This window comes from Fusarium graminearum, chromosome 3 (assembly GCF_000240135.3).
Source record: "Fusarium graminearum PH-1 chromosome 3, whole genome shotgun sequence".
NCBI classification, from domain to species: Eukaryota; Fungi; Ascomycota; class Sordariomycetes; order Hypocreales; family Nectriaceae; genus Fusarium; species Fusarium graminearum.
In genome coordinates, this window is record NC_026476.1 from 6,661,509 (window position 1) to 6,685,357 (window position 23,849).

Consider the following 23,849-nt stretch of genomic DNA (forward strand, 5'->3'; position numbering starts at 1 on the left):
CTAATGAAAAGATGCCATGTCATATGGGATATAATACAAAGAGGCATGATCGTGTAGAAGTGACCCTCAATTCGAGTGTACCATCTCCAAAACATGAGATGGCTGAGGGTAGAACCATACAGACGCGAGTCTTGTCTTCGCGTACGTGCGCAAATAAACAGCCGAATAATCCCGCTCCAAACCAAACCATCGAAATTCCAGTAACCGTACTTCCCGTGCCCTAGCCGTGAACAGATCCTTTAACGCCGTGGTCGTCATTAATTTAAAGTTCAATACTGCTCAGCGTCAGATTACGCCTTGGCAGCAGCAGCAGCAGCCTTCTTGGGCGCGGCCTTCTTAGGTGCTGCGGCCTTCTTGGCAGGGGCAGCCTTTGTGGTCTTTGTGACGCGGCCAGCCTTGGTCTTTGTGAGAGCTGTCTCGGCCTTCTCGGCCTTCTCGGCCTTCTCAGCGGTCTATGACGGAGGTCAGAGTTGAGTTAAGAGTAGTTAGATCGTGAGTACACACCTTCTTGGGAGCAGTAGCCTTCTTAGGAGCGGCGGCCTTCTTCTCAGTGGTAGCCTTCTTGGCAGGAGCGGCCTTCTCGGCCTTCTCTGTCTTCTCGGCCTTCTCGGCAGTCTTCTTCTCGGCAGTCTTCTTCTCGGCAGCAGCCTTCTTGGGGGCAGCGGCCTTCTTCTCAGTGGCAGCCTTCTTGGGCGCAGCAGCCTTCTTGGCAGCGGGCTTCTTAGCGGCAGGCTTCTCAGCACTGTCCTTCTTCTCGGCAACCTTCTTGGGGGCGGCAGCCTTCTTGGGCTCGGGCTGTTTCTTGGCAAGCTTGGTACCACCAGAAGGCCCCTTGGGCTGCTCAAAGACACCCTTGTCAACACCAGCCTTTAGGGCCTTGTTGAACAAGGAGTCGAACATGTTGTCGGTGACATTGAGAGCGTTGTTGGCCTTGACATACTTCTTCAAAGACTGGCGGCTGTGTGAGGAGTCAGCAACTGAAAATGAAACAAGGAGCGGTAGCAACAGTGCAGATGCATTGTTGAAAGAGAATGAGAAAGTGGAAGCTTACCTGGAGCCCTTTCGGTCCTTGAGCTGTTGATGCGAAAGAAAGCACGTTAGTGAGTGAAAATAAAATGAGGAAGAACAGGTTGGGTGGGCGGGCGCGTGGCGATGGCCTCATGCGCGACCGAGAGATGAGTGCGCGAGGGTGTACGCGCCAGGAAACAAGGAGCGTTCAGAATTCACATACGTTGACAATAGCATCAGTGATCATGTCCTAAAACGAGAATGTTAGCAACTCGAACCAATATATTGTCACAAATGAATTGGGCTCACCTGGTAGCTGGCATGGCCAGAGGCCTTCTTGGGAGCGGCGGCGGCTTTGGGAGGCATTGTAACGGGTTGTTGAAGTTTATGCGGTTTGTGTAGAGACGAGTGATATGTGCGTTTGAGGTGAGATAAAAGACGCGAAAGAGACGTTTAAGACGATTGAAAGAACTGGAAGACGTTTAATGGGTTAAGGATCAGGGAACAAACAGAATCATCTCATCGGGCGCGAGGAGGGGACGGGGCATGTTTATATATTCAGCGGGGGCAGAGCGCAATCAGTAAAGGGACGGACGGTAGCTCTTGCTCTAGTCTGTCCCGCGCTCTTACAGCTTCGCGACGGGACAGGGGACTAGGGACCTACTGAGCTGCATTGCACGGCGCCTGTGCACACCCGACTCACCTGGGCTGCTAGCCTGCCCTGCCGGGCATGGGTCCACTTGCCTCAGATGGGAGGAGGGGCATTTTTCAGAGCGCCACACTAAAAAAGCTCATGCATGCTCAACACCCGTTGGCATGCGATTGCACAAAGGGGTGCACAAGGCCAAGATCGTCACAAAACACATGAGCCTTGTTATCGCGCTCGTGGATTGGCTAGAGCTCTCTGCATAACTCGGGCCAGCCACATCCAGCTGGTCAGATTTGAGGGGATGCCAAGCCTGGACCCTCCAAGATATGGCACTTGAGGAAATGGGGCACCAAAAATGCCAAAATCATACCTGGGCAGTGACCGATTTTTTTATTGGTCAGTCCAGACATCACCTCGGGTGAGGTGTACCTCTGTGTGATCTAGAGTCTGGCAAAATGTGAGCGCAACTCATGCCCCCGAACATCCAATTCCTTGGATTCTCCCGCTTCTTCGCTCGCCGTCTTTAACGAGATGAATGGGTCGATCTCTTCGTCTTCTTGCGAGTTTAGGGCAATCTTTTCTGCTTGGAAATATGTGGAGATTTCGTCGAATTATTGCCCGTGATAAATGAGGCATCCCACACCCTGGGCGACTGTTGAGAGACGATTGAAAGAGCCATGCTCATTGTCGCATTCCCGATTACGACAGATACAGTGGTGTTTTTGCTTTTGCAGAGCTATTCAATGTCTTGATGAGAAAGAGCGGCCCCGATAGTGTAGTTTCGGTGTTATTCCGAGTTCCTTGGATCGACCTATGGTCCATATCGCGCAAAGTCACTCTCAAGTCCAAATCACATCCTCGCGCGTCGCATCTGAAGCTATCCACATCCCACCACTGTATGATCGTCAAACACGTACACACCACGCTATGGCCATGAATTTGCCAATTTAAATGCTTGACTAAGTGTGAATATAACTTGAGTAACTTTTGTACTTTTTTTTATTAAACAAAAATCCTCCAGTGTCGCTGTAGAGAGCAGAGATGTTGCATCACGACTTACACGGTCGGAGGCGTCCAACAATTACTACGAGATGAAAGAATCTATCACGCGTCACAACTACAAAATAAATATTAAGAGCAGGTGAGCTAGTCCGATCATGGGCATTTCGATTCCATTATTTAATTCAAAATAAAATGTTGATAAAGAACTTCGTGCAGGCTATTGTACCGCTTCTACGTTAAAATTTAACATTCTGCAGTGTCAATGCCGAGTCAGATCCAACGTTGCTGTTTAACATTTACAAAACAACACTATAAATCAAAACTGTACCAAATAGACATGAGAGGCAGTAAACTCTACATCACTCATGTTGATCAGTATTAATCTAACTTGAGCCCCCATTTGACTGCGGCCTCTCTTTCTTTGACAGTAAACGCGTTACGTCAGGTGAGGGGCACACAATGTGGTATCGTGATTGCGGGCGTCTGTCGCAGCAACTTTCTCGAACCACTAGAACACATATGTATACTATTGTAGGTGTTTCTTTCTTTCTAGTGCATGTGCTTTTCTTCTCCTGGCGATCTATAGCTCGAGCTTGAGTAAGCTGTTGAAATTGTCTGATCCCATAACTATCCATCCAATGTAATTAGCAATTACGTTCTTCAACTACCATGGGGGCGGCCCCCGCCATCAGTAGTGTTATTTGAATTCTCATTAACCATGTCATTAATGAAATTTATTGAGCATACTGCAAGTTAACACAAAATCTAATTTTGGTACGTGCGTGTGTACCCTGGAAGCCGTTATGATGCACCGAACTCAGCGTTCAAAGCACCGTTGCACTGAGACAAACAAATTGATCGTTGAAGTATATGCGAGACGATAACGTGAGAATGTGGAAAACATATATAACACCTCTCAAGATCCTTTAGAAATAGAGCATATAACTTTAATTATAACGAATAAGCCAGCAAGTCTCCTTTCGTGCATCTACTTATGGTTTACATAAATTAATGGCACTCATACCCTACGGCTTCACTTACACCTGCGAGGCTGGGTTTCAGGTTACATCACATGACCCACTCTATAGATCACAGTGCTGTATTACAGTGCATCGGCAGAATGAACACTAGACGCTTTGCCAATCAAGGCAAGGCGGGATACGGAACATGATCGCCTAGAATGTCCTCTCGGAAGGAGCAGTTAGAAAAGGCCAGCGAGGCAGGACACCTATCGTCGAAGATAGCAGTTCGTTTCTAGACACTTCTCAAGTTTATGGTGAATACATTATTCCCAGCTCAGGAACGGATTTGAGAGATCATGTTCATAATTTCCGGCATATAATTATTGTTGATTGATTTCTCTTGCCTGTCTTCTTTGAGCTTTGCTACACATCATTCTACATCCCATTCATAGGTTGCCCCACGTCTCCTTAAACTGGGCAGGCACATGCTCGTCCGATAGACAGATACTCACCTTCGATCTCCTCGCCCTTTTCGCATCCCGAACCTCGACACCGCCATGGCCGACTACGCTCAGTACCATGCCCTCGGTCAGGGCGAGGTTATTGACCCGAACGATCCTAACCGAACCTCGCAACCCAATGCCCAGCAATTCCAACCACCCATTGCTCCATCGCCTTACCAGCAACAAGCATCACCATATGGTGTACCTCAGTATCTCGGAGGTCAACAAGCTCCTCCTCCCATGACTGGATCCCCTGTCCCAGGTTATGGCTATGCACCTCCCTCAGCTCAGGGACCTCCAGGTCAAGTTGCGCCTCCACAAGATGCTTCGCTGGCTGCCCAGATGGGTGGGATGAGCTTGGGAGACGGACACGGCACAGCGAGGAGAAAGAAGAAGGACCGACATGCCTACCATACCGTCGAAGCTACCGGATCTTCTCAAGCCTTCAATGGTATGCCTGCAGCGGGAACTTCTGCTACACAATTTCTCGACAGCGTTCCAGGTGGCCCAGGGTTTGGGGGTCAATTCGGAAGCCCCCAGGGAACCCCCCATATGCAAAGTCAGAGTCAGTTCGGTGCACCTATCAACCCAGCCTTCAGTCCTGGCCCTATGACGACTCAGCCTCCTGTCGGCGAGGGCGTTGATGCGGCATCCATCTCGACCAGCGGGCCTAAAGGAGTATCGCCCGATGATATGCCCAGTGTACCGGCCTCGCGAGACGCTTTGCAACAGTACTACCTCAAAAACGTATACCCGACATTCGAACGACATGTTCCGCCACCATCTACGGTTTCGTTTGTTGCCCACGATCAGGGTAATTCGTCCCCGAAGTACACTCGACTCACCATGAACAATATCCCTTCGACCCAGGATGCACTACAAGCCACAGGCCTGTCGCTTGGACTTCTGCTGCAACCTCTGGCTCCTCTGCAGGCTGGAGAGCCCGACGTTCCAGTGCTTGACTTTGGCGAACCCGGTCCCCCGCGTTGCAGACGATGCCGAGCTTACATGAACCCCTTCATGATGTTCCGCTCAGGCGGAAACAAGTTCGTCTGTAACCTCTGCTCATACCCGAACGAAACCCCTACTGAATATTTCGCCGCGACCAACCCACAAGGCGTTCGAGTCGATCGTGATAGCCGTCCCGAGCTATGCCGGGGTACTGTAGAGTTTGTGGTGCCCAAGGAGTACTGGACCAGGGAGCCAGTTGGACTGCGATGGTTGTTCCTCATTGATGTCACCCAAGAATCTTACAACAAGGGTTATGTTGAGGCGTTTTGCGAGGGTATCCGTGTTGCTCTGTATGGTGGCGAGGACCAAGAATTGGACGACAACGGAGAACCGAAGCGCAGAATACCAGAAGGCGCCAAGGTTGGATTTGTCACTTATGACAAGGATATTCACTTCTACAACGTCAATGTAGGTTTGATCTCATAATCGCCCAGCTATTCCCACTAACTGGTTACAGCCTGCCTTGGATCAAGCTCAAATGATGATCATGCCCGATCTTGAGGACCCCTTTGTGCCCCTGAGCGAGGGACTATTTGTTGACCCATACGAGTCCAAGGATGTGATTACATCTCTGTTGACTAGATTGCCAGACATGTTTTCCACCATAAAGAACCCCGAACCCGCTCTTTTGGCTGCCCTGAACGCAGCACTTTCTGCGCTTGAGGCGACGGGAGGTAAGGTTGTGGCATCATGCTCTGCCCTACCAACCTGGGGCCCTGGCCGCTTGTTCTTGCGTGATACTGGCAACCAGCCTGGAGGCGAAATTGACAAGAAGCTCTACACAACAGAGCATCCAGCTTGGAAGAAGGTCGCTGAGAAAATGGCAGCCTCGGGAGTAGGCGTTGATTTCTTCCTCGCCGCTCCTTCAGGCGGTTACCTCGATATTGCCACCATCGGTAAGTTAAGTTCTCAACATTCTAACGTAAACTGTGTTAACCGTGCCATTGACAGGCCATGTTGCTTCAACTACCGGCGGAGAAACATTCTATTTCCCCAACTTCATCGCCGCAAGGGACAGCCGAAAACTGTCGCTTGAGATTTCGCATGCTGTGACCCGTGAAACTGGCTTCCAGGCTCTCATGAAAGTTCGATGCTCCAACGGACTTCAAATTGCTGGCTATCATGGCAACTTTATTCAACACACGTTCGGCGCTGATTTGGAGATCGGCGTCATTGATGCTGACAAGGCGATGGGCGTCACGTTCAGTTACGACGGTAAGCTGGATTCTAAGCTGGATGCCCACTTCCAATCCGCTCTCCTTTATACCACAGCTTCTGGCGAGCGTCGTGTGCGATGCTCCAACGTCATTGCCAGCGTCACTGAGACATCTAAGGAATCAGGTGTGCGTGAGCAAGGTATTCGTGAGTGCCTCAAGTTTGTTGACCAAGACGCTGTAATCGGTATGCTGGCCAAGGAAGCTAGCACGAAGCTGGCGACGACGTCAAGTAATCTCAAGGATATTCGTCACTGGCTGAGTGAGAAGGCCATTGATGTTCTTGCTTGCTATAGAAAGCATGCCTCTCAGCAGCATCCTCCGGGACAGCTTGTCATGCCCGAGCGACTTAAAGAGTACTGCATGTATCTTCTCGGTCTCATCAAATGCCGAGCTCTCAAGGGTGGCATTGAGAACTCCGATCGCAGAGTACACGAAATGCGCATGCTTCGTTCCATGGGAGGCCTCGAGCTGAGCTTATATCTCTACCCACGCATGATTCCTGTTCATAACCTGGCACCCGAAGAAGGTTTCGCCGACGCTGAGACAGGCCATCTGAAGATGCCACCTGCAATTCGCACGTCATTCTCTCGAGTGGAACCCGGCGGTGTTTATCTTGTGGACAATGGCCAACAATGTCTCCTCTGGTTCCACTCCCAAACATCTCCTAACCTTATATCTGATCTCTTTGGCGAGGACAAGGACTCTCTCAAGAGCTTGGATCCGTATACATCGGCTCTACCACAGCTCGAGACACACTTGAATGCTCAAGTCCGCAACATCATCGAGTTCCTTCGAACAATGCGAGGTTCCAAGGGTCTCACGATCCAGCTTGCCAGACAAGGTATTGATGGTGCTGAATTTGACTTTGCCCGCATGCTCGTGGAGGACAGAAACAACGAGGCCCAGAGTTACGTGGACTGGCTGGTTCATATTCACAAGGGTGTTCAATTGGAGGTAAGTTTCGAATCACCAGTCGCAGGAACCTAAAACTAATAATTCTTCAAGTTAAGCGGACAGCGTAAGAAGGAGGGCGACGAGACCTCCTCAGCAGCCTTGTCCAACTTTGCAGGTCTAAGACCATCCTATTGGTAGGAACAGGTGGTGACTTTGTTAATAGAATAGGGTGTTGACTAGCGGTCATTTATATGGAGTAATGCAAAATTAAAATTTGGTGAAAGAGACAGGAGAAAGGAGGATGAAAGATGTTGAATAACAAGTAGCACGAAACACACCGACCTACATTGTTGAATTCACCTTAGCTCTGTCACTTTCCTAAAACTATTTGCTTCTCTTTTTTTTTGGGTTGCCCTCGCTCAATGATACTGGTAGACATTTGCAAGTTGAGTATTCCTCAGACTTTTGCCGGTAAACACCACAACACCACGAGCCACGATCATGTCATTGCTTGTTAAAAGGGAAAGAATACGATTCTCCCTTGCAGTAGTATTCTTTTCTTATTTCTCCCTCCCATTTCCTTGTCATTCTCGATTCCGTTTTGGCGGTCAGTCAAATTTGGTGTTACTGCATGTCGCCTCTCTGCATAACTGTTCTGAAACAAAACTCCCCACTCCGCAGTTTGCCCTTTATTGTCGATATCCCTGCTTGCTTCTGTTTATTGATACTATCTCCCTCACCGTCTTTACGCCATTGCAGCGCCTCTTCGTGGCAGAAGCGTTTGCGATGCAACACGATGAGAACACATGCTGTACTATGGTGTCACAATCGAGATATGTGCAACGGGGGATAACAAGAAGAGGAGTAAACAAACGTTTATTTGAGAATTTGGCTTACGGGATACACGATGCGAAGAGGCGGTGGAGAAGGGGAACACAAACCATGTCGAGGCTTGGGATCGTGCATGGACGAACCATAAGAGTCATCTTGGCCTGAGGGGAGAGTGTTTTACATATGAGCCCTTGCTTGCGTAGCCCTATCTTGCTCATTAGACATGCATGAAATGATCTGCCGCTAGTCCTGTGGCTGTGATCTTCGACGTGCATCTGGTTTCTGCAGTTGTCCAAGTTCAGTGTAGTCTTCTTCCCCCCTGCGAGTGGCCGCGGCTGAAAACCCGCCTATCGTTGTTACACGCGAGGACAAGAGCCATGTAAGCGCTGCATACTTGACCTACATAGATATAGAACCGTACTGTGTCGATGAAGAGAGATGTTTTTATCCCGCGTGGGCAAAGCCATGGCGACTTGGAAGTACCCTTTGTGATTGGCGATTGATATTGAAGAAAACAATGGTAGTTATCAAACTTGACCGACTAAAAAATTATTGGTACTCAACCAAGTTGCTTGACAACACCCACTATGCGTTCTGACCTTGTTTCTTAAAGAGTACGTATACAATGTACTGACTTGCCACCATCAAAGGATACCCGCATGTACACGTTATGACAGCATATCAGGGTTCAAATGTGTTCAACGCGAGTTGATAGGTGGCATATACTGGGTAAGGAATCATTGGCTCATTGCTTTGTCTTAAGTAGAAAGACGGAAGTCAACATGGCAATAGGGGCTACCAATGAATTCACATTGAGCAAAATTTTGAGTCACGATCCTCTTTTCTCATCACTGAAATGTCATCACAGTGCTCTTTAGAAATAACAATGTCACTGCTATCGTCCTGGCCGAAATTGAATCGTCGAATTCGCAAGTAGCATTAGAGACAGGGACAAAAAAGGGACACTCAGTAATCCAATGTGTAACATGAGAGACAAAGAATGCTCGTTCAAATCTAGAGCTAAATATATCTGTGATACAGCTAACACCAATATCATCTCTCATTCGTCGTGATACAGAAGCCTGACAGGCCACTTGTAGATCGGGAATCAATAAGGCGCCAAACATCAACCCAAAACACCAAAAAAGAAATTCGCCATTAAACTGAAAGCAATCCACAACAGGTAATGAAACAAACAGAATCATCTGTGACACATCATTCATCCTGGCTTGGCTCGGTTGCATTCCGGGGATCCTTGATCAAATTGTTACAAAACAATACATCCTTCGCGGATCCTTCTAAGCGCTCGACATTTTTTCTTGTCCTTTAGCAGACCGATAAGATGCGGAAAAGTGCAGTTGAGTCGAAAAGAAACGTTTCGTAGGGGTCCCACGAAGTCGGTTGGTCTCAGAAAGATGAGTACTGCTAGATCTGTCATATGGGCACATCTGAGACACTTGTTTTTTCTGTCTCTGGTCCCACTCGAGACAATGACTCGGTTGGTTCTGAGTCTTATGACGGAGTGTAGGATCTGTCTTGAACTGACACAAATCAGCTCATGTTGTAATCATGCCAAGTCCGTATCGTGGATCCGGCTGTCGAAGAACTCGATCTACTTCCGCGGCATCAAAGACATGTTCGAAAATTTGGCGATCAGTAGGGGCATTGCTGTGACTTTTGCTTGTCGTAGATGAGGATGACGATCCGGATCTGGATTTGCTCTTTGAGCCGCTTTCTTTTTTGACAATCTCGTCTAGAATGTGGCGCATTGTACTTTGTTGAGGGTCTTCGAAGACAAAAACCACATAGGCAAATTGCCCTCGAAGGTCAGGATCGAAAAGAAAGACATCTCGCCACAGCTCTGCCAGCTCCTGAGGAGGGTTGCGATATCCATTGCCTAGACCAAAGTCCCCAATAACCACACGGTCGTATCCGTTGTAAAGGCATATGCGGAGAGCGCCACGAAGCTTGTCGCGAGTCATCTCACGTTCCTCTGCGAAAGAGTATTTGAGGCCGTTGTCCTTGAGTTTTGGCCACCGAGTCGGTGGTACTGACACAACGGGAAGGTCATACCAACTGTCTAGCCTATCGTAACGATCATGGGGACCACGACAGACCACTACAGCGTCTGAAAAGATGCCGCCTTGTGATGGAATGGGATAGTTATTGGACTCTGGGGAGTTTGGCCAAGGCGTATTCAGTGTGGCTGAGAGGTTACTTCGTCTGCACAGCTTTTCCTCATACCCGACGCATCCAGTTTCCCAGTCTCCTCCAGGCCTGCGTTCATTGGCAGCGCAAATGAAAGGAATACGCACGCGGGGGCCACCCATGGCCTCGCTTTGTTGTGTGTCCATACCTGCATAGGCCAACGCTTGCATAACCGGATCTCCAACATCGATTCTGAATGAGGGTGGCCGCGTTGTAGGTTTCTGACGCTGGATGGCGAGCTGTGCAATGGGCTGCCGGTAGAGATAAGAGTATGGCGGAAACATCTCGCCATAGTTCTTTTTCACAAGCGGTATGAAATTCCTCTTGGTATCAGCCGCTACCTCTGAGGGCCGTACTCGGCTGGATCTTGGAGGCGCCATAGCGATATTGGTACGTTTGGGCTAAAGGTATGACTTTATTATGCCTTAAAGCGGACTCGAGATGAGAATATATCAAGAAGTCGAGAGCAATAGAGTGAAAGTATAAATGTTTGGTTCAATATGCCTGGTTTGGCAAGAAGAGCAGTGTGAGTGAGTGTCAATGGTTAGATGGGAATAGAAGGATACCAAATACAAATTACGATGAAGGGCGACAGGGTCTTATATGCACACTTGTCATATAGTCTGAAAAAGCAACACGGTGGAGGAAACTGTCACCAGACAAGACTCAGGATCTCAAAGTCTGATTGACTGGCGACCCTAGGGCAAGCGAGAGAGGGGAGGTATGAACACTGGGTTGTGTGACCCAATATGTCCAAGATCTGAACCACTTGTTTAGAAACAGACTCGGCCTGAGGCGAGGCAGCAAGCCAAACAAAGGGCAGAAGAAAAGAGACCAGCATCGCTTTATGGGTACGGCAAGACGTGGGTGCTAAAACAGGGTCGCGTCGCTTGACGACATATCCTAGCAGGCATAGCTCTGCTAGATGAATTTAAGGATGTACAGGCTGCAGATAGCACATGTAGACAAAGCAAACGCAGGGCCAAACGAATCAAGAAAGCAATGGGCAGGTACAAAGTAAAGACCCATTGGATTGGGGGGACCAGGGACTGGGAAGCACGTATCGTAGTCGGCCGGGGATCTGTGCCGCGCCAGATCTTAGGTACCATCGCAGACGTACAGTGCAGCATAGGCCCCGGCAGCCAAGTTGACGGAACCAGGGTGGGCTACACTACGAGGTCGAATGTCGGGAACCGTGGAGCATCTGCAAGATCTCACGGGAACACAGACGGCGCCGCCATCTCAAGACGGAGCGAGCAATCACGCTGGTTGGGCTATTTGACGACCAGGGTCATAGAGAAAGATGATCTTTATCGGCGGGCCTGAGACACAACTGGCCGGGACATTGTTGCGAATCAAGATCTGTGGCACCCTTTCATCTCGCCTGGTAGAAGCTTGTGTCCAAGCGGATACCCGGGGCGGTGGACCAACGCCAACTCCAACATCAGCTCGTGGAGGAGACAAGATGAACGTGTGTGAGATGAGACGAGATGAGGTGTGGTTGTGGGGGCTTGTGACGAGGAGGCTCAGCTGCTGGAACCGAGGACGTGGAAGACTAAAGAAATCGAACGCGCATTGGTAAATCTGACGACATAGACCTTGTCGGTTCGTTGCAAGTGGTATCTGGCTAACCTCATCAAGTACAATCCTACACAGGATTCCACATGTTGGGCGGAAACTGTGCGGAGTGCGCAATCGATCGGTTCACGATGTGAGACATGGAAAACCGCATAAAACCCAGTCACGATGTTCAGGCTGAGACAGAGCGAGAGCTGGGGGGAAACGCTACGATACGGAAGGTTGCGGTGTGGGCTTGCTTTTTTCAGGCCCCGAATGATGTCGGGAGCTGTGTCTTGTTGGAGTGAGGAAACTGGTGAAATCGCATTTTGGCTTTAGACTAACTAGTTGAGAGAAACACGCTTGTTTCGATTGGGTGGGCTGGTGTCTTGTTGTGTCGTGTCTCGTGAGAAGTGTAGACGTCAAGTGTGAGTGGGTGGGCAGTGGTTGATTGACGAGGAGACAGTCCTCGTCTCCATCTGTCACTGGCGATTTGTTTGCTTGATTCGACTTGGTCTTGATTTTGATCCAATATGAAATTGACTTGCAGGCATGTGGTGATGTGATTGATCCTGACTGAGGCTGAAGCTCAGCCTGAGATTTAGGCCTCATTAAGGATGAGTGAGATACTAATGTTAGGTAAGTTCAGGTGAAGACAGGAAAATGTCTTTGACGGGATATGAAACTATAGCAGGAGCCTCCTGAAACGTATGTGGAAAGGAAAGGGCCACCACTATCCCTTGTCATGTTCCTTCCATTATATGGATGCAGTAAGAGTGAAATTACACGTTTCCCGGTCAGCACCTTCTTCCCTTGCTGATGCAAATGAGGGAAGAACCGGTTTGTGTTTTTGGCAAGGGAGACACGACCCAGGACCATGGCTCGGGTCATTGACCTGCCTGCCTTACCAGCTCTACAGGCCACTAACAGGACTACGGATACCATGCTATGCCATGCCATGCGCACAGAGGTCACCAGTTGAAATCTCCATGGAAGCTTCAAACCACCCTTTGCAGCCACTCTCAACCTCGAGTACCTTGCAAGCGAGCATGACACCCTTGCTTGACCTTACCAGTCAAATGGGACCTCCCCAATCTCAGCTGAAGCCCGAGCTGCTGTATCTAACCAGATCTCGTGAAGATCCGATGCGGTACATGCTATTAAGGGCCCGCCGCTTAACCATAACGGGAATTACAGCTCAATGATCTGGTTCGTAGCACACTTTTCCATTCGTATTCTAATCGATAGTACCTGACGAGCGGCAATTAAGTTACCCTAGACCAAGCCCGTGAGGTACCAAAACTTTCCCTCCATCCAATTATTTTTCGATGGAAACTTGGCATCCCTTGCGCTAACATTGACATAACATCACATCACATTTCGCTCGCCAACGAGGCGTAATCATTTCTCCATTATTTCCTATACGAGCCAAAGATAAGACAGACCTTATTTCCACCAGAGTGGTCCCGTGGCTGGGTGTTCAAAACAACCAACACGCAAAATATTAGCTTCCGCGGTGTTATCCCCGATCGGACTTCTGACTCAACGTCATTCACAATGAGATCGTTCCGTGCATCAACGGTTCCAAAAACAGTGAGACAATGGCCTCAACGAAGGTCTTACGCGGTTAGGGTTCCTGGCAAGTGCCAGAAGGATATCAAGACTGTGGCTGAGCTCAAAGCTTGGGGTCCATCATCTCCTGTGCCTGATGTTGAGGTTTCTGGGTGGGTAAGATCAGTACGAAAGAGCTCAGGGGTACGGTTCATCGATATCACCGATGGCTCGTCCATGAGACCTGTTCAAGTGGTCGTGGATAAGAGTTTAGCTGCCGAGTATGTAGCCTGAAAATTACACATATGAACTAACTTTGGCTGACATGTTCGCAGCATGCGTCCTGGTGCAGCTGTCCGCCTAAAAGGAACTTGGGTTGACGAGAGCGGGAAGAAGACTCTCGCTAGTAGCTCAGCTCAGCTTCCTGATACAAAGGGCGAGTGCGAGACTTCAACAAGTCCAGAACAACCTGAGCTGAAAGTCTCAGAGGTGGAATTCCTCGGTGGTTCTGACCCCATGGTACGTGTACCAAGATCATTCCAATATATGAGAACCTTATTCTCACAGTCCTAGACATACCCGATTCAGAACAAATACCAGTCTCCTGAAAGCCTTCGAACAATCTCCCATCTTCGATCGCGAACACCTCTCAACTCCACTATGCTACGCCTGCGGTCAGATGCGACCGCCATGCTCACGCAGTTCTTTTTCCGTGAGAGATTTCAACAAACGCATCCTCCTATAATCACTTCGTCCGATTGCGAAGGAGCGGGCGAGGCATTCGTTGTGAAGGCATCTTCTCCAGATGAGTTCTTCCGTGCGCCCAAGTATCTGACAGTTTCCTCTCAACTCCACCTCGAAGCTCTCGCCCAATCTCTCGGCAATGTCTGGACTTTGTCTCCAACTTTCCGGGCTGAGAAGAGCGATACGTCGAGGCATCTCAGTGAATTTTACATGCTTGAGGCGGAGATGAGCTTTGTCGATGACATGAACGAAGTCATGAACCTGGCACAACGCATGCTGAACTCGTTGACCAGTGGCTTGAAGGAACTCAATGCTGCTAAGGAACTCAAAAAAAATCGAGTTGATTCGAAGGAGCCTTCAGAGCGTCTTGCGTTCAAAGACCTTGTTGAACAAGAACAGCTGGACCGCCGATGGCAAGGCATGCTCACAACCAAAACATGGCCTCGCATTACATACAGCGAAGCCATTGAGATTTTGAAGCCTATCGCTGATCAGTTCAAGCACAGGCCTCAATGGGGTGCTGGTTTACAGTCTGAGCATGAGAAGTACCTTGCTGAGAGGATTGGTTATGACGAGACTACAGATGCCTATGTTCCAGTATTCATCACACAATACCCGCGAGATATAAAGGCTTTCTACATGCGGCAGTCGTCTTCGTCTCCATCATCTGGCTTGACGGTTGATTGTTTTGACCTCTTGGTTCCCAACATGGGTGAGCTGGCTGGTGGCTCTATGCGTGAGCATCGACTCCCCCAACTTAAAGAGAATATGCGAGCATTGGGACTCGAGGTCCCTAGCAAACATTCTGCTGGGGGCAAGGAGATGGCATGGTATCTCGACTTACGTCGCTGGGGTTGTCCTCCTCATGGTGGCTTTGGGCTTGGTTTCGATCGACTCCTGAGCTACCTCTCTGGCGTGCCAAACGTCCGCGATGTTGTCCCCTTCCCACGCCACTACCACCGATGCGACTGCTGATCACATCCACATGCACTCTCATCCCCTCTCGCTCTTGTCACCTCCCGAACTCAAGTTTGATCTTTGCTGTTTTCCCACGTCTAGCAGAGCATGCTCGTTAATGCCTGCCTACCTTGGATACAACCCGTCTTGGATGCTGCGATCCACCTGCGCGAGCGATATGATACCCGTATGTTTTTGTAGTGATACGTTGCACGTATCAAGGCAAGCGGCACTTGTGTATTGTACCAGGGCAAACGGTCACAAGGGAGCATGGAGCGCTTCCTGCTTCCCGTGTAATTGGGCAGAGTCGACGAGTACTGTGTGACACGACGATAGACTCATGGTGTATCTTGACCGTGCGAGCTGGATGCGGTGAAGAGAAACTGCTGGTTCGACTCGGATGAGTGCATGCAGTGCTTGCACAATCTTCTTCAGCAGCGTTATTGACGGGGATAGCACTGGATTTTCCGATGGTTGGGGAGAGTGATTGTGGGATCTGACTGAGATCTGGCCGACGGGCCAAGGTTTTCTGAATTTTGGCCCATGTCTACATGTTTGTTCCTTGGGGGCTGTGTGTTTTCCTCTGTACTATAGATCACTACTGTACCGATCATTTTACGACATGCGATAAACAAAAGTTTAGACAACATACATCTCACAAGAGTTTCGAGTCTAACGTTTCCAGGCGTTACTTGACCTGGCGAGTCATATCGGAAAGGGGCTTGTGGCTTTGGGTCCGATATACTGGCTTGTCGTGTTTCCATAGGGGCGTGGCACGGTAGATAGGACGAGCACATATCCGACTTTGCACATCGCCCTTCCAGGTGATAGCGTCTTACAGTCGCCGATTACAGCTATGCTTGCTACGTTTGTACGTTCTTGACACAGTTCAATATGCTTTTGTGCTAGCCTCCTCCATCGGATGTTACGGGATGGATTATCGCAAACACGTCGACCTTATCCCTACAGCAGAAATCTAGCTCGTCGAATCGGACCTGAGTTCAACCCCACGGTTCGTCCTGGGTTGCGATCACGACCCTCTTGGTGCTCGGTGTTATCACAAGATATTGTATGGGTGATGTTTGAAGAAACAGCTGAACCACGGTAGTCTCCAAGAATAGCAGGATCTATGAATAGAGGAGATAAACAAGCATGAGTTCAAAACAAGAGATAAGACTATATAAGCATATACATACCGCGGAGCTATACTGCTACGAAACACGGGTTCCACCTCGACACGATGGTGCAGAGGGACCAGAATCAAGAACCTGACACGGTCCAGTGAGGACCTGGGACTCAGTCACTCGGCCGGTATAGCTTGGTGTTTGTCCGTCAGCACAATTAATTGTCCGGAAGATGGTTTCGTGGTGTTCATGGTCAATGTATGTCACTGCATGGCCTGCAAACAGGAGCCCCCGGGATCTTCCCTAGTCAAAACGGTTTGGTTTCAAGTCTTCCGATACTCCGTCCCATCGCGGTCACAATGGAAACAGACCCATCCCATAGTCTGGATGAGACTCGAAGATTAGGCGTACTACAAAGGGACCATACACTGAAATGTATGAGAAATAGGTGAGTTACGCCGATGGTGATGTTTCCAGTCATCGATGGCTACATACTTACCCTAAAGCCGAAGCTAAAGCTCAGCAAATTCAACAACGACAACAACATGATAATAATAGCTCACAGTTCCTTGTTACGAATGCGAATCAACGGCAACTTCCATGCGCAACCCCAGTGCCCGTATAAGGAAAGGTCCAATAAATTAGTCTCGTTCCAATAGACCACACAATCTACCACGTAGTAGTCACTCCATGGCTATTCGGATGTACGGCCCCCCTTTTGAAGCAGAAGCGGAAGCAGAGCTAGAACCAGGGGCCGAGTGCTGGATAAAACGGCATCACAACGGCGCCAAACAAAAGTAATAGGCCGAAACTCCGCCACCACGAAACTTTGACGATATGGGGGAGAAGGAAATGAGAGATAGCGAAACGAACTGGTCTTGCTTTTGCCTGTCACTGTCACTGTCACTGCATCAGGGCAAGAGAAGATAGTCGTCATCCACCAGTCGTAATGCTTGTAGGGGACCAGAAACCCCAAACCCAACGTTTCATGAGCAGAGCAGGGCACGGCTTAAACGGCACGGAGATATTGGGGTGGGCACGTCAAGTTAAGTTGCAGTAGGTTTGGAACCATTGGCAAGAATAATAATAAGCATATCTGTTCATCTTGCGGCGCATGCCATCATCCCGTGGCGCAGTGACCCAACGATCGTGCCGACGCAGCCGTTCTGGGCTGGGGGGTGTGAGGACACAACGTATTACGGATGATTTGTGGATGCTTTGGGTTAAGCGGCGGCCTTATTTCCGTTGTCTTTACTGAGTCTGTCATTTGAGAGAGACGAGAGATACAGACAAGAGGAAGTGAGTGATTGTTGAGGAGTTACAGGGTAAACCTTGAGCATCATTACCGCGGGAATACGGCACGTTGTTGTTTGTTATCAAATATCGTCGTTCTTTGTTGTCACTGTCACCATCAATATGGATATATTGTGGACTTTGGAAGAAGAGATGGAAGGAAATAACGGGTCCTGAGAATAATAACTCTGCCGTGCCAAGCACCGAAGGTTCGGCCCTTTGAAAGCCCCATAACCACCGTCGTCGACGGTGTTGGTGTCTGTATCTGTATCAGTGTCAGTTCAGTTGAGTGTCCGTCCTACTATGAATCGTGTTGTAGTTCCACGCTCTTGTTCCTGTCATGTCTTTTGTTGGGTCCCTAGGTCTCTTCGAATCAGATATTGTCCGAAAGCCAAGACAATTTATATCCACTTGACCTGAAGGAAAAGAAAAAGAAAGAAAAAAACCTGTTACCAAGATCCAAGTTATATCTACCAGATCCATTTGGTTACAACGGCTCTCTCCTCCTTTCCATGGATATAGTTCTTGATATTATGTCCGGTTTTGCCGGATGCTTGGCATGTTGACGTCTCATATTTACGAAGAATGGCACGTCGAGTTACCTAATTCTATGTCACTGCAAAAGTTCTGCTGTAAACGAGGGTAGAGCCGGGGTCTCTAATTACTGCTTCGAGTAACCCCCCCTTCACAGTCGTAAAATAAGCTTAAGATGGGTACAAGGGTTGTGCGGAAACTCTCTTTTTTTGCTGTCAGAAGGAATGCAAATGGTTCTCTTCTTTCATGTGTGGTAGGTATAGCGGTCAATTATTATACCTTGATGGCCTGTTTTTTCTTCAACGATGCGTGATGATCCTCAAGATGATCCCTCCTTTGGATCTGCATACAAAAGTACTGCAGGAAACAGAAAAGGGTCAAAACACACGGCACTCGAGGCCACAGACAGTGAGCGAAAGTGAAAAACAGCGCAAAATGAAGGACGATCAATTGGAGATGCCGACTTATCCATGTGGCCCCTGATTCGGGAAATGGGCACACATTCCGTTAGATAATAGAGTATCCGCTAGTGGAACCCTCTGACGATACCGTTGTGCTTTGATCGGGCTATCATCATCGTGGAGTCTCGAGTCTTTTTTCCCATTGTTTAGTTGGTCAAAGAAAAATCTCTGTTTTTTTCTGTTCACTTATGGATCCACGGGAAATCTTCCATGATTCTTCTTTCGCCCCTCATGAATCAATGTATTTCGTCATACGTGACAAATAGTTTGTTTGTTTTGCTCCATTCTCTCGCTCTCTTTTTTGCCTTTCTTCTTCATAAAACAAGCCCCGCCCCTTGTCAAACTCATTTCTATTGGATCGTATAATTTTGTCCCTTTGCATGATTAAACTACCCAATTATGTCGTTTGAGTGACCCTCCCTTTCAGCCTCATCTGACAGAAAGGTCCAGACTCCAGACCCTCCGACGCCAACGGGCAGGCTCATAAATTATGCTTACCTCGTGTCTCTGATGCTTATAGGCTAGCTCGTATGAGCTTGTGAGCTTAAAGACACCGACTTTAAGTTAACGGGCAGGCAGGGAAGGTTAGTTTAGCCAATATTTTACGCCCGTCAACAATGGCTCGGTTCTCGACCTTGTAATTCCATAGATGTATCTTTTTTCTTTCTTTGTTTGAGCGTATTTCACGTTAATGCCCATGTCAATAACAATAATAATGCAACAGCGCCGAGTCCAGACTCTGATGATGAATGAGTCTGGGCAAAGACTTGGCGGGAGGGGGTCCAAGATGGGATTTGTGTCAAGTTGCCAGAGCACATAGCTTAGCACAGCACAGCACAGCACAGCACAGCACAGAGCATGGTGGTGCACTCTAAGCGAGGTTGGTTACTGGAACCTTTCTTCCTTTACCTTTTCATCTGCGGGCGGTGATGAGACTTGGCTGGGGGCTGTACGTAGCTTGCTGAGGCTTGTCACGATGCAGCGTAACGTATCATGACCTGGACCTGCCAAGTAGCACTAATCTATAGGTGGGTTTTCTAATCAGCTGGTCCCATCCAAGAACCAAAAGGATGAAAAAGAAAAAAAATAATCGTGGTTTTGGGTGGAAAATTAAGCTTAGAATCTGGGCTTGCAGTAGTACAGACTTGTCACCGATAATCTGTCTCGACATTTGTAGAATTGGGTTCTCATTGCATTGCATGACAATGCACATGAGTTGAGTTTATGGGGGGATATTACTTATCAGACAACCGCCGTATTCGCAGATACTGTGCACTCCAGTAACAGTCGATCGCCCCCTATTGTTCGTCATGGTTGGAATTAAAGTAAAAAAAAAACAACCCGAGATTCATACTCCTGGTCTCTGCACGGGTAGATCGGCGACTAGGTGAGATAAGTTTCTTATCACAATGGCCTGACAAAGTAATTAAATGGGGCACAAAAAGGTCAAAGTAGGATGGGCACAGGACAGAATTGAAGAGATGTCTGCTATACCGTTGATGAACCAATCAGAAGAGTGATACGATGGAAAGAAAAAAAGAAAATAAGATGAAATAAAATAAGCATGCAGCCACCGAGCGCCAAGCTTTTATCGGGCTGCACGGTAAAAAAGATTAGAGACAAAGCTTGGTGCGGTTTGGGTTTGGGTTTGGCAGTGTCGCAAGCTAGAACAGGTTAGGGTGTGCTCTGTCTGTACTCTATCAGCGAGTGAGTTGAAGTGGCGTCAGCCGAGTCATTATGAACAGGGTTCAGTACGGACAGATCGGCACGCGAGAATTAGAAATATGGAGAGGCCCTGTCTAGCGCGCGACCTTAAAACAGCGCTTCGAAGAATGAGATGCCGATATATCCAGATGGTGACATTTGGAGTCTCCGCCATGACGATTTTTAAAATCTCCCTTGTCTGGGTATTTTTTCTGGGGCAATTGTCACTTTTTAGTTTCTATTGCGCTCTCTTTCTCAAACACACAACCAACTTAAAGACCTTGGTAGATGTCTAGTCAAGGTTTCAACTACTCTTGGCACTCAGCTCATTCTCTACTTGGCTCAATCATCAAAAAGTCTTGGCTACCAAGGCAAAGAATAAAAAAAAAAGCCAAGGTAAAATCCCCTGATCCACCCGGCACCACGAATATTCTCGGGAATAATCAGCTGCTGCAAGTGTGCCCCAGATATGCCAGAATCAGAAACCTCCAGCCCATTTTTGTTTCCGCTGAGTCCCCTCTAAGCGGTACCCCTGCAAAGCCAAGACGGTTGGAACGGCATCTTTGGAACCGTACCAAGACCACCCATTCTCAAGCCACGGGCTCTAGTTGACGGCCGACAATGTCAAGCATGTGTCCTTTTTCTTGCTCAGAGCAGGGTTCCCATGCTTACTATGCTCGACTGTGTGATAACGTTTGATTGAAGCGTCGCTGCTCCCTTGGGATTGGAGCAGAACAGGCTGTTTCCCTTTTCTGTGCTTTCAACCGTGGAGTTAGACACACACCCCCAGGGCGGAATGACAGCCGTGCCAAGCAAGTGGCTGACAACGCTTAAATTCATGCTTAAACCAGGGCGCCTTGTTTGCTCGAATAAGAGGCCGCCTGATCCAAGGTACCATCCAGCGCCGAGCCGTCTTGGGCTCTTGGCAGCCGTGACTGAAGTACGATTCAACAAATTAGGGTGACTCGTAAAACAAACGCCATATCTTTTTCCGCGGCATCGCGAGATGTCGCTTTTTTGACCCATGGGTTTCTTTTTTGTGTTGTACGATGTGATTTGATCTATTGTTTTAGCTAGGCTCTTGTCAGGGGCAGCTGCAGAGAAGGTTTGTTCATTGCTAACACTCACCAACAAGCCTTTGCTAGGTAGGTATGCATCCTACTACTGTTTGAGCCCCCAAACCCAATACAGGTCAATTGCAGCGCACCTTGACTGTCGTATCTCAACTCTTGGGACCTTGGGACCTGCCTACCCAGTACAGTACCTTGGTACAGTAAAACTGCAGTGCACCCACCCGCTGTGAGCCGATTTCCCGAGCTCCCTCTCTGGGCCTTCCTTTCAAGTTCAAAACAGCAGGGGTCATCTTGGTTCTGTGACACAACAGAGCGACATTCATAGGTCAATGTTGAGCCAAGCTTTAGACAAGCCTAGAAAAGCAGGGAGACGAGAGGCTTGAGCACTGGCGATCCTCCTGCTGCTGCGTCAAGTCCAAGTCTCAGCATCCAGTTGTTTACAGTACAAAGACCCATGGCGGCCGAAGGCGGTGACGACGACGACGACGATAAGAGTAGGCAGGTCCCTTGAGTTAGTAAGCATTCATAGAGAATGAGCGACTAAAAGAACCAGAAAAGATTGCACTCAAAACCAAAAGGGCCGTGGCTCTAGAAAAAAAAAGATACCGAGACAGAGACGAGACACCAAATCGGCAGCGCGGCACAAGGCGACGTCATGTTCTTGGAGACGTGGGGAATGGGGGAGTCTCGTAATAAACTAACCGCCGATTTTCCCGAGTTGACCTTTTATCTTGCACTGCACTGCAACAGTAAATCACAGCCCGTAAAGCACAGACTTGCGGCTGGCAACGCGGACATCATGTTACGTGTACAGTGATTGAGTTGAATCTTGTTGGAACAAGCATTGCGCTAAAGGCGGCCTGGTCGATCTTGAAACCCTTCATCTTGTATTAGAGACAAAGTCATATATGTAGAAAGGGCACACAGATCAGGGTCTGCCACTTGTTTCCAAACAAATTTTATTTTTAATTTATTATTAAAGGAATAGACCAGGAAACGAAGTAATTCGCATTGATGCACAGTTGTAAGCTGCCCGGCTGCGACATGCCGAGCTCGGTGGTAAGAGAGTGATGAAAAATAGTGATTATTTTCTTAAAATAATGGCCTCCAGTTTTTATGAAACGCAGATTTACGCTGCAGTCAGTCAATGTCAACCAACAAAAGTGTGTACGTATCACGGCAAAGGCTAAGGCACATTTCCTTCCAGTGGGAATGCTTGACAAGAAGCCGTTCAATGGCCATTACCCAACAAGGAAATAATCATCAAAGCCTCACCCCCTCTGAAAAAGAGGCACGCAACGTCGTAGGCGGCTCTTTCGGGGATTCTCAAAGGCTTAAGCTTAAGCACACCTGTGAAGATCTTCATCCATGGTCTTGGCTTGGCTTGGACCCTAGGTGGAATAAACAATGCTGCCTACCTGACCGACGTCATCAAATCAAATGTAATTGTCCGAGGAAGAAGTCTATTTTACTAGTCATGGAGCCGTGCGTGCCGGAATCTACATATTCATGGTTTATATGGTGTACGTATATGAGAGGATATTTGCTTTGCTTTGTCTTGTAATTAGGGAAACTTGGTTAAGCATAACCTTCTGGAAGTTAAGTTTCCTATTGATCCGCAGTGCTTTCCATAATGGACAATAGCCTCATGATGACATGATATTGCTTGTTTCTTACCATCACGATGGATGTGACTGACTGTGTAGGATTAAGTGCTGACGGTGCAGTGTTTCAACTGGGCCAACGATACCTAAGGATCAACCTTGTACACTACACCGGTACTTTACTGCACTGCACTGCACTGCGCTGCGCTGCACTACGCAAGGACCTCCTATCGTTGGGAAGATCTCTGCATCAATGACCTTTTTGTTTTTATTTTTGGTGAAACGCAACCACCAGAGGTTACATCAAGGTTACAGGAAACGGCTCTTGAGTGACAGCAAACAATTGGATCTTGTCTCAGCTCTGGTGTCTTGAGAGACCACCTACCTACTCTGTACATACGGGTAGCAGACAGGTCAAATTGCAAGGAACTTTTTTACTTTATTTTACTCAACTCTTAGCATATGAAAAAGGCCAAAGTGGGCAATGAGACGACAAACAACATGACTCTGTAGTAATTACTTGGAACTTTTGGTTTAACAAGAGCGCTGCATGTGAATTGAGCTTGGCATTTGCACACGAAATGAAGGTAGGTCCACCAGGATCTTTGTGTTATGCTAGAGTACTTACTGTGCCTGTGCTTCGCCATGTCATGGCTATGAATGACTATCGTCATCATCATCACTAGGTACTAAAGTATATAGAGATCTGACAGGCCAAGGCGTATTATTCTACTCTCTCGCTTGAGGTTGGCCCCCAAATCCTATACCATGGAGAAAAGGAAACGAATCTGAGGCTGTACCCGATTAAAAAAAGAAACCCCGGACTCGGGCCCACGGCACTTGGTGCCAAGTCCCAATTTTGGCGTGTTCCAAAAGCCGCATCATCCGCTGAGACAAGACACGCTCGATAAAAGAGATACATTCATTGCCAACAAGCTTATTAAACTATGAACGAGTTAATT

General features: G+C 48.3%; 6 protein-coding genes across 6 annotated transcripts; 3 read left to right on the forward strand and 3 right to left on the reverse strand.

Annotated features, from left to right (window-relative positions):
- Window positions 1–74: 74 nt before the first annotated feature.
- On the reverse strand, window positions 75–1,500 carry FGSG_10800 (uncharacterized protein). Its single transcript, XM_011327298.1, has 5 exons — window positions 1,318–1,500; window positions 1,232–1,258; window positions 1,052–1,074; window positions 505–958; window positions 75–452 (listed from the first exon to the last, which is right to left on the reverse strand). Exons 1-5 carry the CDS (start codon window positions 1,372–1,374, stop codon window positions 291–293), a joined length of 723 nt encoding a protein of 240 aa, XP_011325600.1. The 5' UTR covers window positions 1,375–1,500; the 3' UTR covers window positions 75–290.
- Window positions 1,501–4,178: 2,678 nt separating this feature from the next.
- On the forward strand, window positions 4,179–7,444 carry FGSG_10799 (uncharacterized protein; the record flags this gene model as incomplete). Its single annotated transcript, XM_011327299.1, has 4 exons — window positions 4,179–5,547; window positions 5,570–6,031; window positions 6,087–7,306; window positions 7,358–7,444. 4 exons carry the CDS (start codon window positions 4,179–4,181, stop codon window positions 7,442–7,444), a joined length of 3,138 nt encoding a protein of 1,045 aa, XP_011325601.1.
- Window positions 7,445–9,633: 2,189 nt separating this feature from the next.
- FGSG_10798 (uncharacterized protein) lies at window positions 9,634–10,665 on the reverse strand (the record flags this gene model as incomplete). The annotated part of the gene is made up of 1 exon (XM_011327300.1): window positions 9,634–10,665. One exon carries the CDS (start codon window positions 10,663–10,665, stop codon window positions 9,634–9,636), a length of 1,032 nt encoding a protein of 343 aa, XP_011325602.1.
- Window positions 10,666–13,399: 2,734 nt separating this feature from the next.
- Window positions 13,400–15,112, forward strand: FGSG_10797 (uncharacterized protein; the record flags this gene model as incomplete). The annotated part of the gene is made up of 3 exons (XM_011327301.1): window positions 13,400–13,674; window positions 13,729–13,912; window positions 13,967–15,112. The coding sequence occupies 3 exons, from the start codon at window positions 13,400–13,402 to the stop codon at window positions 15,110–15,112; spliced, it is 1,605 nt and encodes a 534-aa protein (XP_011325603.1).
- Window positions 15,113–16,334: 1,222 nt separating this feature from the next.
- Window positions 16,335–16,843, forward strand: FGSG_13918 (uncharacterized protein; the record flags this gene model as incomplete). The annotated part of the gene is given in 3 exon segments (XM_011327302.1): window positions 16,335–16,375; window positions 16,377–16,476; window positions 16,667–16,843. Coding segments are annotated over 3 exon segments (318 nt in total).
- A 3,845-nt stretch (window positions 16,844–20,688) lies between these two features.
- FGSG_13919 (uncharacterized protein) lies at window positions 20,689–21,573 on the reverse strand (the record flags this gene model as incomplete). Its single annotated transcript, XM_011327303.1, is given in 4 exon segments — window positions 20,689–20,814; window positions 20,883–21,327; window positions 21,339–21,454; window positions 21,505–21,573. The coding sequence occupies 4 exon segments, from the start codon at window positions 21,571–21,573 to the stop codon at window positions 20,689–20,691; spliced, it is 756 nt and encodes a 251-aa protein (XP_011325605.1).
- Window positions 21,574–23,849: the final 2,276 nt, after the last annotated feature.

Coding starts and splice junctions, on each gene's coding strand:
- FGSG_10800 (XM_011327298.1), bottom strand. CDS start 1,374: ATGCCTCCCAAAGCCGCCGCCGCTCCCAAGAAGGCCTCTGGCCATGCC. Junction 959..1,051: donor AAGGACCGAAAGGGCTCCAG/GTAAGCTTCCAC, acceptor CTCCTCACACAG/CCGCCAGTCTTTGAAGAAGT. Junction 453..504: donor AGGCTACTGCTCCCAAGAAG/GTGTGTACTCAC, acceptor CCTCCGTCATAG/ACCGCTGAGAAGGCCGAGAA.